At 45.0% G+C, this 19,303-nt stretch overlaps 1 protein-coding gene across 3 annotated transcripts in view; it reads right to left on the bottom strand.

Annotated features, from left to right (window-relative positions):
• The window catches only part of Insr (insulin receptor), a 137,134-nt gene that overhangs the window by 7,594 nt on the left and 110,237 nt on the right, over window positions 1–19,303 (bottom strand). For 2 of the 3 annotated variants that reach the window (XM_005371760.3, XM_005371761.3), the window contains 10 exons: window positions 18,686–18,960; window positions 17,534–17,673; window positions 13,993–14,152; window positions 11,671–11,773; window positions 9,771–9,838; window positions 7,492–7,736; window positions 6,040–6,150; window positions 5,711–5,870; window positions 3,572–3,701; window positions 505–639 (listed from right to left, as the gene is read on the bottom strand). In XM_005371760.3, coding sequence (XP_005371817.1) covers window positions 505–639; window positions 3,572–3,701; window positions 5,711–5,870; window positions 6,040–6,150; window positions 7,492–7,736; window positions 9,771–9,838; window positions 11,671–11,773; window positions 13,993–14,152; window positions 17,534–17,673; window positions 18,686–18,960 — 1,527 coding nt within the window. The remainder of the gene's footprint in view (window positions 1–504; window positions 640–3,571; window positions 3,702–5,710; window positions 5,871–6,039; window positions 6,151–7,491; window positions 7,737–9,770; window positions 9,839–11,670; window positions 11,774–13,992; window positions 14,153–17,533; window positions 17,674–18,685; window positions 18,961–19,303) is intronic. The other variant, XM_026778304.1, reaches the window with a different exon arrangement.

The raw sequence follows: 19,303 nt of genomic DNA, 5'->3' as shown, positions 1-19,303 counted from the left end.
AAAAAAAAAAAAAAGACAAATGCAAGCACCTACATGAAGACACAGATAGAAACACAAAATGGTTATAAAGATTTGGTATGCAAGGTTCAGTCAGTAAAGTGCTTGCCCCTCAAGCCTGAGAACCTGAGTTAGTTCATCAGAACCTACATAAAAAATATACACATTTACAATCCCAGTGCTGGGGAGGTAGAGGTAGGAGGATCCTGGGGACTCTACAGCTGGCCATCCAGCCTAGCTGAATAAATGGGTAGAACGCCAATGGAAGGCCATGTCGCAAAGGAGGTGAATGATGTCCAAGGTTGCCCTCTGGTCTCCACACATGTATGAACAACAGGTATGTACAGGAGCATTTAAAAAAAATTAAGGAACTAAAGAGATGGCTCAGTGGTTAAGAGGACTTATGCCTCTTGAAGATGACCGAGGTTTAGCTCCCAGCACCCATGTATTGGTTCACAACTACTTTGATTAGACTCATCACACTCTCCACCTCTTTTCTATACTTACAGTCTCTCGGGACAGTTATCAGGTGGATCCAGATAGCCTCCATCCATGACAAATTTCAACACCTGTTCGTTAGACAGGCCTTGGTATGGTTGCTCAGCCAGGCTAGTGATTTCCCAAAGGACCACCCCAAAGGACCTGCCAACGACAATTGAGAACAGTTAACAAAGAAGTCAACTAAACACACACACACACACACACACACACACACACACACACACACACACGCCCTGTCTCTCTCTCAAACATATCCATCCATACCTCTTTTGACTTACGAGAACTTGGCTGGCCAAGTAAAACAATTGACAGACTAAAACAATAGCTCAGTTGGCCAAGTGCTTTCCACCAAAGTATGAGTACCTGAGTTCAGTGCCCAAAACCCATGTAAACAACTGGGTAGGGGCCAGCAAGATATCTCAGTAGGCAAAACTCTTGCTGCCAAGCCTAATGACCCGAATCAGATCCCAAGGGCCCATATGGTGGGAGGTGAGAAGTGACTCCTGTAAGTTGTCCTTTGACTTCCACACATGTGCTGTGGCATGTTCCTCGGAACACACACACACAAAGGCACACATCTAACTCTGTGTGTGTGTGTGTGTGTGTGTGTGTGTGTGTGTGTGTGTCTTTTGTTTAAAGCAGGGCTAGCTGGGGAGATGACTCAGTGGCTCATGTGCTTGCCCCACAAGTCTGAGGATAGAAGTTCAAATCCCCAGAAAAACCATGTAAATGCCAGGTGGGCATAGTAACCTAGCTGTAATTCCAGCCTCAGAAGGCAGAGAGGGGATCCCTAGAGCAAGCTGGCTGACTAGCAAGAATAGTCATCGCACCTTGACTAGCTCTGGGTTTGATTGAGAGACCCTGCCTCAGCAAATAAAGTAGAAGAGCAGTCAAGGATAATTTCCAATATCAACCTCAGAACTCTACATGCATAAACGCACACTTGGTGTGCACACACAGGCAAACAACCACATACATATGAAAATGGGGTAAGGGAGAAGCTGGGTGTGGTGGTGATCACTTGTAATCCCAGCATAGGGGAAGCAGAGAATCCCGAGATCTCTGGCCAGCAAACCTAACCAATTTAGAAAATTACAGGTCAGTGAGAGACACTGTTTAAAAAAACCAAGGTAGAAGTCGGGCAGTGTGGGTGCGCGCCTTTAATCCAAGCACTTGGGAGGCAGTGGCCAGCCTGGTCTATAAGGACTAGTTCCAGGATAGGCTGCAAAGCTATAGAGAAAGCCTGTCTCAGAGAGAGAGAGAGAGAGAGAGAGAGAGAGAGAGAGAGAGAGAGACAAAGTAGATGGCACCTGAAAAGGAAGTATGCCCAAGGCTGTCACATGCCTTCCAAATGGAAACATGGAAACCTGTGTGCACTGTTGTGGGAGATTTTTACACTGTGTGAAAATATATTGCTGCGATTGGTTTAATAAAGAGCTGAACAGCCAATAGCTAGGCAGGAAGTATAGGTGGGATTTCTGAGAAAAGAAAAAAAAAAGAAGAGGAATCAAGAGGCAGGAGAAGCCAGGAGACATGGAGAGAAAACAGGATAAAGAAGGTGTGGCACATATACACTTTAGAGTTCTACTCAGCGGTAAAAAACAATGACATCTTGAATTTTGCATGCAAATGGATGGAAATAGAAAACACTATCCTGGGTGAGGTAACCCAGACCCAAAAGGATGAATATGGTATGTACTCACTCATAAGTAGATTCTAGCCATAAACAAAGGACATTGAGCCTATAATTCGTGATTCTAGAGAAGCTAAATAAGAAGGTGAACCCAAAGAATAACATATAGTTATCCTCCTGGATATTGGAAGTGGACAAGATTGCTGGACAAGGGTTGGGAGCATGGGGGTGGGGATGGGGGTGGGGTGGGGATAAGGGGAGATGGGGAGAGAGAAGGGAGAGGGGGAGGATGGGGAGAGTTTGAGGAATGGGATGGTTGAGATGGAGGGGGGTAGATGAGGGAGCAGGGAAGTAGATATCTTAATTAAGGGAGCCATTTTAAGGTTGGCAAGAGACTTGACTCTGGAGGAGTTCCCAGGTGTCCAAGGAGATGTCCCCGCTTGTTCCTTGGGCAGTAGAGGAGAGAGTGCCCGAACTGGCCTTATCCTATGGCCACACTGATGAATATCTTGCAAATCACCATAGAACCTTCATCTGGCGATGGATGGAGATAGAGACAGAGACCCACAATGGAGCACTGGACTGAGCTCCCAAGGTCCCAATGAGGAGCAGAAGGAAGGAGAACATGAGCAAGGAAGTCAGGACAGCGACAGCGGGACTGATCTAATGGGAGATTACCAAGGCCAGTCGGACTGGAACTGATGGAGCATGTGATCAAACCGGACTCTCTGAATGTGGCTGACGGTGGAGGCTGATGGAAAAGCCAAGGAAAATGGCGCTGAGTTTTGATTCTACTGCATGGATGGGCTTTGTGGGAGCCTAGTCTGTTTGGATGCTCACCTTCCTGGACCTGGGGGGAGCAGGGAGGACCTTAGACTTCCCATAGGGTAGGGAACCCTGACTGTTCCTTGGACTGGAGAGGGAAGGGCAGGGAGGGGGAGTGGAGGGAGGGGAGGGAAGTGGGAGGAGGGAAGGAGGTAGAAATTTTCAATAAAAAATAAATAAATTTTAAAAAAAAGATAGAAGAGAGTTAATGTCATGTGATAGAATGTAGATTAATATAAATGGGTTAATCTAAGTTATAAGAGCTAGTTAGGAACAAGCCTAAGCTATAGATTGAGCTTTCATAATAAATAAGTCTTTGTGTCATTATTTGGGAGCTGGATGATGGGATAGAGAAAGATTCATTACAGCATGTGAACATACACACACACATGTGCACACATGCACACACACCTGCAACAATTTATGTCATAATTCATAAATAAATTCTTCTAAAACCATTCTCAATCAATGCACAAGGACCCAGAAAGAACTACCTTCATTTTAATATGTGGAAGGCAGGCTTCCCTCTATCACCTCCTGCTTACCCCATCAGTGGGACTCCTACAGGAGTTTAAACCCCGTACAGACATATCTACCCATGCATGCATAACTTACCACATATCAGAAGAAGCAGTAAAGACTCCATCCTTCAAGGACTCAGGTGACATCCACCGTACAGGCAGCAAGCCCTTGCCCCCTTTCCGATAGTAATCTGTCTCATAGATGTCTCTCGTCATTCCAAAGTCTGACAACAAACAGTTTACACGTTTTTCAGTTCTTCATCCTAGCATCGAGTGTTCCACCCAACACAACACAACTAGAGAGTAGGGAAATTCCCCAAGAAGGAGTTCGGGGCCCGAAACTGAGGCTGTTGATGGAGAATAGGGGCTACCATGTAAAGGAAGGGGGAAAAAGGTCCCTAACGACAAAGAAGCAACAGTCTGGCCTGAAGCTCTCAACAATTCATCCTTCCCACCTACTCCTTCCCCAGTGTCCCGAACAGACCTTTTCCCTTTTTCCAGCCAACCTGCTGCTACCGTGACTCAGCTGCTCACCCCAAAACCAAAAGTTGAGGGTCCCCTTTTGACCTTGTCTTTTGCTCACACCCCCAAACAGTGGGCAACCAAGGCTTTCTGGCTCTACATCTCTCTCCAATGCATCTCACTTCTCATTGCCTTTGAACAAACCAGGCTCACCTCCATCTCTCCCCTGTGCATCCTCCACCATGGTAACATCCCACTATACAAGGGCAGCTATACAGAATCATACCTCTTCCTGTTCCCACTGTTTTTGTTTCTTTTTCTGAGACAGTCTCACATATTCTAGGACAGCCTAGGACTTGCCATGTTGCTGAGAATGACATTGAGCTACTGATCTTCCTGCCTCTACCTCCGCAAGTGTCAGGATACATGCACCACCACATCTGGGTTTTGGGGGGCAGGGTTTCTCTTTAATGTAGGAAGGTCTTTAGGATCATAAGTAATGAATGTCTGATGTGGGATTCTCCTTTGTATGCTGTGAATACCATTGGTTAATAAAAAACTGGCTTGGTCTTAGCAAGGTAGAACTTAGTTAGGTGGGAAAGCTAGGCTGAATGCTGGGAGAAAGAGGGCAGAGTCAGAGAGAAGCCATGTAGCCCTGTCGGAGATAGATACTGGACGGAACTTTACCTGGTAAGCCACAGCCATGTGGCAATACACAGATTAATGGAAATGGGTTAAATTAATATGTAAGAGCTAGCCAATAAGAAGCTAGAGCTACTAGGCCAAGCAGTGATTTAATTAATACAGTTTCTGTGTGGTTATTTTGGGTCTGAGCTGCCGAGCGGCCAGAATGACCAAGAGGCCTTCTTACAACACGTGTCCCATCTTCCTTCATATAGTTCGTGCGGGATGATGTCACTGGGTCACATTCCTGCATGACTCCTGTTGTTATGTAGAAGAATATCTCTTGGAATCACACATAGGTTCACCTCCCTACTTGCTCCCACAACTAATGTTTGTGTGGGGGAAGGTGAGTCTGTGGGATCTTCCTGATTCTCACTGGTGTTATAGAGGAGAGGCAAGTCCTATGAGTTATGAAGCACTTGCATGCCTGCTTCTTGACTTTCAGCTCAGCCTTACACCTCACTGTCCTGGGCCCTCCCATCCTATCTACACACTCCAAGCAGACATTGAGACACTTCACATCTACTTCTGCTGTCTCCTACATTCTCTGACTCAACCTTCGGTCTTGTACTAGGAAGTACTAACTGTCACCTGGACACAGGCTAGAGTCACCTGAGAGGAAAGCCTCCATTAAAGAACCACCTAGATCAGATTGGCCTTGGGGCAAGACTAAGGGGGCCTGTCTTGATGGTTAGTTAATATAGGAGGGTCCAGTCCACTCTGGACAGCACCATTTCTTTGGCAGAGATTCCTAGGATAGCTAAGCACGAGCCAGAGCAAACCACCAAGCAGCGTTCTTTTATGGTTTCTGCTTCAAGTTGCTGCCCTGACTTCCCTGAGTGATGGACAAGTTGAAACAAACTCTTTCCTCCCCAAGGTGCTTTATTTATTTGTTTTTTTATTTACTTAATTATGATAGAAACAGGCAGGAAACTAGAACAGAAATGTTGACTTTTGGGCTAGGAAAGTGCCCAGAAGTGGGTAAAAGTACTTTTCAGGCAAGCATGAGGACCTGAGTTCTGAACCCCAGACCCTGCCATTTTACACACACACACGTGGGTGTGCACTAAAGGATTCCAAGACACACCTCCAATTTTGACGGTAAAATCATGAGCAACCATGCAGTTTCGAGCTGCCAGGTCCCGGTGTACAAACTTCTTGGCATTCAAGTATGCCATGCCATCAGCAATTTCTGCTGTCATCTGAATCATCTCTTGCAAGGTAGGGGGAGGACGGCCTGGGTTATTCTAAAGTCAAAACAAGAGTTGCAATTAGCTCTCTGCTGCCATCTAAATTATCTCTTGCAGGGTAAGGGGAAAGTAGCCAAGGTTACAAAGTCAAAATATGGGTTTGCACTTAGCAAGCTTGGTACACTTAAGAGCAGGTGCCCTTCTTAGGGACCTAGAGGAAGCTCACTTCAGCATCCGGGCGCAGGGAACGGAGGTGACTCTTCAGGTCTCCATGAGCCATCAATTCCATCACTACTAGTGTTGGCTGGCCTTTGGACACCACCCCAAGGAGGCGAACCTGTAGGACAAGCATAGAAGTGATTCAAAGAGCATGAAGGTGACTCAAAGAGGGTCCAAGTATTATTTCAACTTGCCATGAACTCTCTGTCTGGTGCCCACAGCACACAGGCCACTCCATACTTGGAAGAAGCATGCCCAACCCTACTATGGGGAAGCAAACAGACCCACCCATGTATAGCACATCCCAGCAAATCTCACCCGCTTAATGTTCCTCAGTATATAAACCATGTTCTTACCTGCAGACCTATGCAGTTCCTGCTCTCCTTGGCCTGTCTCCTCTCATGTACACATGGTTCAGTCTCACATCCTTTAAGACTTTACTCAAATTTACTCCACAATCCTCTCTCTCTCTTTTTCAATTTTTCCTAGCACCACTCTCCCAATATGCCTTTCATACATCTATTTTGGGAAATGTATTCCCTGCAATAGATATCTAAGAGGGAGGTTAGGAACTTGCTTCCACATCAGCAAGAGCAGGGTATTTAGGAGATGATATATAGCAATTTCTTCTGAATTGAAGCATTCCATCCTAGAGGGAAGCTTCTTAAGACTAAGGAAGTAAACAATTCACAAGTCTAAGAAATTTCCTAAAAATTTACAAGATTCAAAACTGCCACCATCATCCCTTTCCACATAAAATCTCTAGAAAGAATAGATTCTCCATGTCTCTAGTGCCTGCAAGTTGTGCAGAGAACTGAAATTCAAGTTTTCATGAGTTATCACTTATGTTAGAGTGGGCTTTTTGGAGATGCAGCTACCTATGCACATTGTCCATGTTCCTCTAAGTAAACCTACACTCTTGCAAGCTACAAGATACTCACTGGTCCATCAGCTAGAGCTCTAATGGAATCCTTTCTTTGGTTTGTCATGAATACCCTATCAAAGTAAGTTTTGTTCACCTCTCTGAAGTACAAGTCACACAAAAGGGGACTCTAAATATACCTTATAACAATAAACGAACATAAGGTGCTCATGCTGGGAACAGAAAGGCAGGGAAGGTTTATTTTGGCTTCAGGGAGAAGAAAGAATGGGAGCAGGCACAAAGGGGTGGCCTTCCGTGTGGTTAAGAGTTATAGGGAAGGCAAGAATAGCAAAGAAATGTAATAATATAAATATCAATGGAAAGTCTGGAAAGCGAAGGAAGACCCTAGAAAGTGACAGAACAGTAGGAGAGTTTGATTCTAGGTCAGCTGGGAAAAGATGAGGTGGAGATGGGAGGCTTAACAGGGTGGGGGTAGGCATCAGTCTACACCCAGTTTCCTGGGTGGCTCCAGGGAGTGGAGGCAGAGTTAACAAGGAGCATGAAAGGAAACCTCTGTCCCTCCCCAGCCAGACTCACCACATGATGGCAGGTGAATCCCTTCATGACCGATGCCTCGTTGAGGAACTCGATCCGTTCTCGGAGACTGGCTGACTCATTGACAGTCTTCACTGCAACACGGGTCTCTGCCTCACCCTTGATGATATCCTTGGCATTGCCCTCATACACCATACCAAAGGATCCCTGCCCCAGCTCTCGTAGAAGGGTGATCTTCTCTCGAGGCACCTCCCACTCATCCGGCACGTACACAGAAGAAGGAAACACTACTTTTCACTTATCTATACAGTATGCTCAGCCAGCCTCTTAAGGGCCCCCTAAGACACCACCCCCCCCCCGCAACACAACTTTTTCTTGAGCTATACACAAATATTCACTCATTCTGTGGCTCAAGACTTCGGCTGGGCATTGGGTAAAGAACCCAGAACAGGATGAGTTTCTGCCACCATCAAGGAGAATGCAGAAGCCAGGGAATGAACTACAGCTAGTTCAGGATCCTGCTTAGGAAGCACTAAGATGGTCCTGTATCCCCTTCTTTCCCGTCTTGACTCCAGATCCCTGCCACTGGATGGTGTCTCTTCCTGTGATAGTTAATACCCTGAGTCACCTAGGCGACAAGCCTTGGGGAATGTCTATAAAAGAAGCTTTTAGATGAAATTAATTGAGGTGTAAAGACCCACTCTAAACATGGGCAGATCATCCCAAAGGCTGGAATTCTGGACTGAATAAAAAAAGGCAAAAGTGTGCTGAGCAGCAGTATTTGCCACTCTGCTTCCTGACTCCGGACACAATGTGACCAGTTGCCAAGACTTCTGCTCCATAAGGAGCTGCACCCTGAAACTGTGAGCCAAAATGAAACCTTACTCCTTTAAGAGCCTTTGTCAAGGATTTTGTCACTGTAATGACTAAAAACAAGTTAGACACTTCCTACTTGAGATGTTTGACCAAGTGCAAATGGAACCGTGGAAGAAAGGGAGTAGGTTAAAATAGACTGGGGAAAAGTGTCTATAATGCTTAGCAATCCTTCCTAGAAAGTGACAGATTCTCTGTCGCCACCCTCTGGACTCCTTCATGACCTTCTGATTCTCTTCAGTCCAATAAGACTCAGCAAGAAGATGCCTTGTAGCCCGCCTTAACTGTTAGGAACCCACAGAGCATGCTAGGGAAGGGCACCAGGCAAGAGACCACATAGAAGGAGAGACTGAGCTGCCTGTAGCTTGGCTACTCCTTGGGACCACCCAGCCTACTAACCAACACTAATGAGTGGGGTTATCCAAGGCAACAACCTACAGGCCCAATCAATACATTCATGCCTTGAAACTCAAACATTGATTTGCTACATGAGGTGCTTTAAAGAAAATATGCCACATTATGAAATTCTTGGAAAAGAGGCATGTCTTCTCTCTAGAGGCCACCCACTGTCCTTAGGGACAGTTAGGACTGGTGTTGAGTGTAAATGCTAATCTCCCAACATCAGCATCAGTTTACACTCAGCTACCACCACCAGCAAATGTCTCCCTAGCACTATACAGCTCCTACCTTCACTTGTTTACAGTTTGTGTGCATATGTGTACATACATTTGTGTGTGTGTTTGTGTGTGTATGTGTGCATTTATGGATAAGTACACATGTGTACTTATACACATGAAGGTCAGAGGCTGACAATAGGAATCTTCCTTAATCACACTCTACCTCCTTTGCAAGCAATGATCTCTCACTGAACCTGGAGATGACAGATTAAGCCAGGCTGACTTGCTATTAAGCCCCATGTCCCTGCTTCCCCGGGAGTGCAGGAATGACAGGTACATATCATAGCACCCAGATGTTTACATGAACACTATGGGTCATACTCAGTCCTCAGGTGTGGGCAGTAACATTTTACCAACTGACCCACTTCCCAACATTATTATCTACACTTCTCTTCTCTCAGTGTCCTATCATGACTTCTAATTCCTAACAAGAATGACAAATTGTGGTGGGGGGGGGGCAGTCTGGTCCTGACTTTGCAACACTCCTATGGCTGTTCTTAGTTTCAAATTCCAGCCTGAAGATACCAAGAAGATGCTATCAAGCCACCCAGGCAGGTCCAGACAACGGATCTAAATTCCATAGTAGCAGAGTCTCTGCAGCAAGGGCAGACAGGCATGCTCAGCACTCAAGGGGGTTTCTCTCAGCCTCTTTGAGATGTTTTTCCCTTCTCCCTGTGATGCTAGCCAACCCTCAGATATGATGTTAACATTGTGGCAAAGGAAATCAAGGGCGAAGCCCTGGCTTCCAACAAAAAAGGAAGAGGTGCTCACCATCACTGGCACTGAGGTATTCAGGGTTTGAAGAGGCATACAGTGGTCCCATTGGCCCATCCGGCTGCCTAGAGGAGGAAAAGATAGACACACCAGCTTGAGCATCCCATGGCATTCTGGACACTGGAAACAGGCAAACACTACAAATCATGAATGGATTCATGTTCTACATTTTGTCCAACTTAGAGAAAGTGAGAGACAACAATGTTAATTAATGTCCAGTTAGCCTTCATTAGTCAGCCTGACACAGCCTAGAGTCATCTAAGAGGAGAAGCCTGAATTGAGGAATTGCCTAGATCAGATTAGTCTGTGAACATGTCTAAGAGGGTATGTTTTGTTTAATAATAATACAGGAGGTCCAGCCCCTGTCAGTGGCATCATCCCTCAGCAGGTAGTCTTGGGCTGTATGAGCAAGCAAGCTGAGCAGGAGTCAGTAAAACAGCAAGCAAACGTTCCTCCATGGTTTCTACTTCGAGTTTCTACTTGTGAAACACAGGCCCTGACTGTGACTTGTAATGTAAACTAAAATAAACCCTTTCTTTCCCAGATTGCTTTATCATAGCAACAGAAAGGAACCCCGTACCATAAAGCAGACTGAATTTCAAAGTATGTCAGCTGTGCCATGATGACATGATAAATGACACAAAAAGTTGTTGTGCCCCATATAAAAACTACCTGATTTGGCAAAGGTATTGCTTGTAGTTATCAAATATGTGTTTCCCCTTGTCTCCCTTAATTTTTGTCTTACTCTTTAATGAAAGGAGGGACGGACAAAATGAGGCTGATGCATACCTGTAGGTGGGGGGCACACACCTGCAAGCCTAGTATTTGGGAAGCTGAGGTAGGAGGTAGGATGATCACAAGTTCAAGGCCAACCTTGGCTAGAGGTTAAGGCCCTGCCTGAGAAAAACAGAGCAAAGATAGAATTGGGCATCATCAGGTTAAGCAAAATAACCCAGACTCAGAAAGACAAAGGCAGCTATAAATTACAGAACAGTAGACAGGGCGCTAGAAGGAGAGAGGAAGAGGGTAGTGGGGATAAAGACAAAATGATGTGTAAGTGTCCCCCATATATATGGGACATGAAAACAGAAAGGTGGATGACTTCTGGGGAAGAAAGGACCAGTAAGGATGAAGGAGGAACAAGGGGGGGGGTCTATATAAAGAACTATACTGATATATATGTACAAAACCATCATAATGAGACCCATTATCCTGTAAGCTATCTGAAACAGCAAAAACAAGTAAACCAATGTTTATGCTTCATTGTGGTTTGAATAAGAAATGATCTAACATTAAATGTGTGCACTGTTTTGGAAGGTTACAGGAGGCAGAGCCTTGATGAGGAAGTGTGTCACTGAGAACGGGCTTTGCAGTTTGCCAGCCCAGGCCCACTTTCTGTTCTCTCTCGACTTCTTGGGTCCAGATGAATTGTGAACAACTAGGCTAATACTCCTGTAGCCAGGTCTTTGCTGTCACAGTGGACTGAATTTCCTTCTGGAACTGTAAAACAAAATCTACTTTTCCTCCCCAAAGTTGTTGTATGTCAAGGTTTTTTATTGCAGCAACAGGAAATTAACTAATGCATGATGGAATTATGTATGCTTCCTCATCAGCTATAACTCTAGGCTGGCTGCAGATATTAAGATCTGGGTAAAAATCTATCAATGGAAGCATGCAGGGAGAATCAGTGAGCTAGAGGAAATTCGTAATCAAGAGTACATCATAGTATTATACAGTAAACTTATTACCATGAGTATTGCATGTAGCACATCCCTAAGTAAGCCTTGTAAGAAACTTGCCTCTATCTAATTCAGTATTCATGTTACTGTTTGTTTGTTTGTTTGTTTTTACCCAAGAAAGTCAGTTGTTAGCCATTTGCCAGCACACCCTTGCTTACCTCTTTCTCAGGAATAGATAAATACTTCCAATCACAACACTGAAGAGGAAGACAAAGATGAGGGGCCCGATGATAATTTTGGCAATATTTGATGGGACATCTACTGCAACAGAATAAGAAGGTACAAGTTTAGGGTAAAATGTATTGATAGCAAAAATTACACCACTGAACACTGGCTGTTATCATCTCAGTACCTGGTATTGGGATGGAACGGAGACAGGAGGATCGTGAGTTCAATACCACCCTGGGCAATATAGCAAATTCCTAGGCTATTTCAAGCAAGACATGGTCTTTACATGTGGGACCTATGTCCTATGGGCTATGTTCTCAGCATGTGGGAGCCATGGCAACTGACGGCTGCTAAGAGAAGAGTCAGTTTTCTTCAGGGATACGGCCGATGAGAAGCTACTCTATTTCAGTAGATGACCCTACACCTGATACACGCTGGCAACACTAAGTGGACTCAGGGTTTTTGGTGTTTGTCATAAAATTCACCTGAAGTTGAAGGGGAAAGTGTGGGAGACAGCTCAGTCAATAAAGTGCTTGCTTTGCAACCATGAGGACCTGAGTTAGAGCTCCACATAAAAGCATGTGCAAACCTGAGTGAGGTGTTACAGACTTGGATTCACAGTACAGAGGCATGATGGAGGTGGGTCCTGTATCTATCTGTTGCTTTCATTGGTTAAATAAAGAAACTGCCTTGGCCCTTTTGATAGGACAGCAGCTTAGATAGGTGGAGTAGACAGAACAGAATGCTGGGAGAAAGAAGCAGAGTCAGGCAGTCGCCATGATTCTCCCACCCAACACAGACGCAGGTTAAGATCTTTTCTGGTAAGCCACCTTGTGGTGTTACATGGATTATTAGAAATGGGTTAGATCAATATGTAAGAGCTAGCCAATAAGAGGCTGGAACTAATGGGCCAGGCAGTGTTTAAAAGAATATGGTTTCCATGTAATTATTTCGGGTATAAAGCTAGCCGTGCGGGCAGCCGGGTGCCAGGAACGTCGCCCGCCGCTCCTATTACAACAGAGGCCAGAGACAGGGAGATCTCCCAGCTTGTGCTTCATCATGACTTCTGTCACCAGTTCTGGCCTGAGCAATCCCACTTTGAGCTTTCCTGTGAACTGTCAGCAAACTGCCCCCTTGCACTTGCTGGCTCATAGCCCATAGGATATATTTGTAAATACCGGTGGCTGAATAAAACTTGGCAAACAAATGTTGTCTGTTTACAAGCCTTGTGTCCCTGCCTCCTCTCTTCTCCTTTAAGAGAAGGGAGGCTAGACTCAGAACGAAGTACTCTGAAAAGTTATAAAATTTTTGAGTATTAACTTTTTTGAATTTTAATGTACTATTTAACAATTTATATATGTATACAATGTGTCTTAATCACACACACTCCAATGATTAATGACTTTAAAGTATATACTTTATTATTAATCAGTGTGTGTATGTACGTGTTTGTACATGTGTACTATTGCCCACGGAGGCCAAAAGGTCGATCTACATCAAGTATCTTCCTATCGAGTTCTCTGTCTCTCTCTGTCTCTCTCTCTCTCTCTGTCTCTCTCTCTGTCTCTCTCTCTCTCTTGCATGTTGTTTCTTTTGTTTGTTTTCTTGGAGAGAAGATCTTAGTATGTTAGCCCTCACTAGCCTGAAATACACTATGCAGACCAGGTTGGCTCGGAACTCTGTCTCTGCCTCCCTAGCACTGTCATTTCTTCTTCTATTTCTTTTTAAGATTATGTAGGGATAAGTCCCGCCCCTTAGGGGGCGTGTTCGCCTCGGGCTAATGTTTACCTATAAATCTGGCGTGCTCCCAGCCACTGCTTCTGCTTTCCTGGTCTCCCTGGGAACGGTGATTCTGTAAGTCTATTTCCCCATTAAAGCTGTGTATATTTTTACAATCTGTCTGCATTCGTTTATGCCGTTACAAGATTATAATATAATTACATCATTTCCCACTCCCTTTCTCCCCTTCAATCCTCCATAAACTCTCCCTTGCTCTATACCTTATTTTTTGAGGCAGGGTTGTTCAGTGAACACAGATCTTACTAGTTGGCAAGTACGCCCCAGGGATCTGCCCAAGTCAGGATTACAGTTTGCGCATGGGCATGCCCAGAATTTTATGTGGGTGATGAGGATTGTGAACTCTTGGTAGAAAGGGTCAGAAAACATGTCGAGCTGGTTATATCACAGGTTTGGTAGACCCAAAATGAAAGCATCTGACACTTCTTTCCCTCGGTGCCATTGTTTAAAATGTTCTACCGTTCCTACAGCACCAAGCACAGATCCAACCACCTGAGGTTACTATGGAGACTTACAATAATCAGTCACGTAAAAATAGGTGGGTTCTGTCCAGGAGCCATTGCCTGCCAGGGAGGTAGCCCGGACTCGAACACTGTAGTTCCCTGGGGAGAGCCCTCTCAGCCTGCAGCCCCGCTCCAGGGCAAAATGCTTCCTGGAAACACAGAGGTGCAGCTCCTGGAAGAAAAAAAAGGTGGTTAGTTGAGTTTTGCACATCTGGGCACATCCCTCCCAGGTAGGGACATTATGATTATGCTCCCACACAGGTCAATCAGAGAGAGTAAAAAGGAAGGCAAGAGCCTGACCTGTCAAAGGCTCTGAGAATTCATTTGTTTCTTTCTGTTTTTATTTGTGGAGGGTGGGGTTGTTGCTTTTGCTTTCTTGAGACAGGGTCTCATGCAGCTCAAGTTGGTCTCCATAGCACAGGTGATTTAAAGGCCAGTTCTCTGTGACCTAGCCAGGTTCCCAGCCCCTCCCTGGAGGATTCTCAGCAAGGGTTCCACCCTGAGCCATTCCACTGCCCCCACTGTGGTTGGAAAGCAATGATGGAGCTGTGATTCAGGGGGCAAAGAGCTTGCCTAGCATGCTCAAACCCTGGGTTCCCTCTCAGCCCCACATAACCAGGTTGGTGTACATGCCTCTCAACAAACATAGGAAGATGGAGGTCAGAAATGCAGAAGAGGCCACCCCCTCCTATACTGGCGACATAAGAAGTTTGAGGCCAGTCTTGTCTCAAAAAAGAAAGAAGAAAAAAAAGAGTTGGCATTCCTCTGAAGACTTATTAGATGTAACATCTAAACAAACTGGGGGCACACAACCCTAAGAAGCATGGACTCAGGGCTCATTAGGAGTGAGGCCAGGATCTCTAGGGAATAACTTTGTCAAGTCTGTGATCACCAGACCCAAAATTCCAAAATTTTCCAAGTGGTTCCATCACTCACCCCTCAACTAAGAACTGGGATGGGAAGAGAAAATGTAAGAGCCCCTGTGCTCATCAAGTGACATCAGTAAGGAGAAAAGAAATGTGCTGGACGAGGTGCAGGAGGTGGGTGGAGAACTCAGTCCTAAGGTTCTTCCCAACTGAAGGAGTCATCAAGCAGAAAAGGACAGAAGCCCAGGAGAGCTGCTGAGGGCACAAGGGAGGCCCATCTCTAAGGCTGGATAATCACCATAGATGCCTAATGGGCAGAGCAAGGAAAGAATGCATGGAAGATCAGGAGCATAAGTGCTCTCTGTGAACACACAACACATAGACATACACACACGGAGATACAACACACAGACACAGGTACAAACCACAGCCACAGAGAGGTGCACACGCAGTTACACACTACATTTGGGGAGACACACAGAGACAGATACACCACACAAAGAGCACACAACATATGTGTGTTGTATACATACACACATATGCACAACACACACATACACAAAGAAAAATGAACAGGGAAATTTGATCAAAAATAAACTAGGGCTGAAGAGATGGCTCAACAGTTTACAGCACTTGTTGCTCTTGCAGAAGGTATTGGTTTGGTTTTCATTGCCCATAAGGCTTACAACCACCTGTAAGTCCAGATCCAGAACATCCAGGTGTCTGCACACAGGTGGCACACATTCACACTAATAACAATGATACACACACACACAATCATAGTATACATGCATAAAAGTCAAAAGAAAGGAAGGAAGGCAGACAGGAAGGAAGGAAGGAAGGAAGGAAGGAAGGAAGGAAGGAAGGAAGGAAGGAAGGAAGGAAGGAAGGATGGATGGATTTGTTCTGCAGGTCATAGGGTGCTGACTCCATGCTCTAAGTCACTGTTAAAGTGCCATTTTGGGTGCCAAAAAGAGACACAGTCCCGGGAGGAAAGGGTCCTCAGAGGAATCCTATCTGCTTATAAGGATTTATTATATGTTACTAGAACTCTGAAAGTTTCATGAAGTCAGTTTTGCTATATTAAGGGCATATGGATAAACACAGCCCATCATCTGTCTTATGACGTTTTATAGGTACACAATCACATTTATATGGAGTTCATGTTGCCTTCAGAGTACAATAGCAAAGTTAAGTATGTCTAAAACTAAATTACACTTCAATCATGAAATTATATTCTCTGCCTATATAGCAGTTGTGAATTCTAATTCCAGAGCCTATGGGGAGAGAAACATCATGAGGCAGAAGAAAGCAACTTATGAATACAGAGTAGATATATATGTAAAACACATATGAATATGTTCGCATGTTTGCAAATCTATAAAAATTAAATAGCTTAATTCTATCTGAATACAGAGCCCAGGATGGCCCTCCGAAAAAATGAGGGTTTAGGACCTACAGATGGTCCACTTAGTAAAGGGCTTGCTGCAGAAACACGAGTACCCAGTTCAGACCTGCAGCACCTGGTGAAAGGTGGGTGTTCAGCTCTCGGTGGGCTTCCCGGCAGCTTAGAGGCAGCTGTAACATCACTGAGTGTCAGCTCACAGTAGGCCACCCTTGGGTACCTTAGATATGACTTTGGAGTCTCTACTGAATTCCTACTTTCTTTGCATGCTCACATCAAACGCCACAGTGTCTGGTGTGGCAAAGAGGCACATAAGAAAGTTTTAAATAATGCACACTCCTGGACTGAGATGAATCTCCCTAAAGTGGAGCGAGCCCCATCCCATGACAAAGGACACAGTTTGAAGGACACAGCTAAAAATCTACACACAAATATGATGAAAGACTGGGTAGTAAGATGGCTCAGCAAGCACTTTAGCTTGAAGCACAGTCCAGTGACCTGAGTTCAATTGCCAGGACCGACACAGTGAAGGAGCAAGCTGATTTTCAAAAACTGTCCTCTGACTCCTTAAACAGAGCAGGCTATGGCATGGCCACATGCTCCCCTACCTCTTCATACACAATAAATTAATTTAATTTTTTTAAAATTGACGTGATAAAAGAAATAAAAGATTCTCAATTGACATTTCTGTCTATCTTCCTGAAAAGATGGTCATCAGGGTTTCGAACTCTAATTAAAGAGAGCATCTGATGTGAGAAGTAATGGGTAGCCGAGAAACTTAGTTCCTACCCAGTATTGTATACCAACTTCCAAAAACTAAAACATTCCAGTCTGGAAGGAAGTTCCTTAAGACTCAGAAAGTTCTAAAGGGAGGCTTGAAAGGCTCAGGAAGTCCACACCTCACAAGTCTAAGGAAGTCACTAAAACTTCTGGGACCCACAAGGCCTGACCTTCCCTGAGGTTATGCAGCAGAACTGCTGAGGAGAGGAGACTGACTAGGAGGGTTCTCTGCAAAGTCCTGCAGAGAGCTCCCGGGTTCCAGTTTTCATGAGTTATCATCCACACTGTGTGGTAGGCTTTTGGTGATGCATCTGCTTTTGAATTATCCCCATGACCATAAGTAAGCCCTTATCCTTGCCACTCTAAATAACTCCCAATAAAAAGTCATTGGCTCATCAAATTGGACTCTGGTCACACCCTTACTTTGGTCTGTCACTGGTCCCAATTTGTTCACATTTCCCCTGGAATAGTTACATACAACACCAAGATCTAGAATCCTTACCTCGTCGCCATATCGCCGATAGCTCACTTCATACAGCACAATCAGACCATTGGGCTCCTTTGGCTCTTGCCACATTAAGTGTACAACATTGTTCTCAAAGATTTCGTGGGTCACAGGGCCAACGATGTCATCTGCCTTAGCTATGAGAAACATTAAAAGCTCAGATATTAACTCTTGAATCGAAATTCATCCCTGCCTCCAGGGTCTCAACAGCTGAGGGACCTGGTTGTAATTTTCCCACGTCTTATTTTCTTCATCAGAAAATAAAATAAACTCATGAAGTGAGAAGATAGCTCAGTCAATGAAACCCACGTTCAATCCCCAGAGCCCACACACAAGAGCTGGAACATAGTGTTCTGATAATCCAGTGTTGAAAAGATAGACAAGCCCATCCCTGGAACGCACTGACCAGCCAGCCAGACCAAATCAAGTACCAGACCCATAAGAGATCCTAAGTGGATGGCACCTAAAAAAAGATGCCCATGGTTGATTTTTGGCTTCACCACACCTAGGCACACACATGGACACACACAGAGAAAAGATTAGGATACAGTGTGTGATGTTTAATGTTTATTGCAACCTACATGATCTAGAATCAAATGAAAGATGGGAATCTGAGCTTGTCTGTGGAGGTTATCTCAATTGTGTTTAAGTGAGTTGGAGAGACCCACTTTGGGTGCCACCATTCCCTGCTCGGGATATAGACTGTAAAAATGGACAAAGGGAACTGAAAACCAGCATGCATGTGCTGTTCTCTTCTTCTGACTGTGGATGTGATAGAACCAGCTGCCCCAAGCTCCTTCTGCACTGAAATCCCAGGCACAGTGAAATATACCTTGAACTGTGAGCTAAAATAAATCCTTTCTCCTTTAAGCAGCTTTGTTAGGACTTTTATCAAAACTACAGGAAAAGAAACTAAGACACTCCAGCAAGTCCCAACTACTCAGGAAACACTTGAGTAGGCAGGAGGACTCCCTAAGACCAGGAGTTCAATGCCAACCTCGGAAACAAAGGAAGAGGTCCGTCTTGGAACAAAAACAATAGAGAACACTTTTAGAAAACATCTACACTATGCAGAGAGGAGAGGACTTGTCTGTGGCCCAGTGCGTCTCCAACCCTGTAAATTGTAAACCCAGAGGAAAGCAAGCCCACCTTCAGGCATGGTCCGGGCACTGACGTAGGCAGCCACACTGCATCTCTCCTCTGGGGAGTCTTGGTTGCATGCCTGCAGCTCAATGCGATACCCAGTGAAGTGTCTCAGGCCAGAGATGACAAGTGACTCCTTGTTCACCACTTTCTCAAATGGCCTGTGTTCCTCCTGACTAGTAGGTGCAATGGTGGAGGAGGTGTTAGGAAAATCTGGAAGTGTAGGCATGGTGGCTGTCACATTCCCCACCTCTTCAAGGGATCTTCGCTTTCGAGATGGCCTGTGGGAAGAGAGCATGTGTGGGGGTCATGACATCACCATCTTAAAATAAAATTATTCTGAGGAAAGCAATGCTTAATTAACTAAAAAGAGACTTGAGTGGAGGAGAGGTGCAGAGGACACAGACTGATTTCCACATAGATGTCTTTGTCAGAGACACTGGCTATGAAGGCACACCCACCCTGAATGTTCCTGACTCTAGGGCTACCCCCAAGTTCTCCTCAACATGCTTGATTGAAGGTTTCCAATTTTCTGAAGAATGGTCCATAAGGGGCAGAGTAAGAAAGATTTGGAAAGATGTAGGAGTGTAGCTATTGGGACAGGGGTGTCAAGGGTACTATCTA

Source organism: Microtus ochrogaster, unplaced genomic scaffold, assembly GCF_000317375.1.
Source record: "Microtus ochrogaster isolate Prairie Vole_2 unplaced genomic scaffold, MicOch1.0 UNK125, whole genome shotgun sequence".
NCBI classification, from domain to species: domain Eukaryota; kingdom Metazoa; phylum Chordata; class Mammalia; order Rodentia; family Cricetidae; genus Microtus; species Microtus ochrogaster.
The sequence above is the reverse complement of the archived record's forward strand: the minus strand, read 5'-3'. Positions and strand labels throughout refer to the sequence as shown.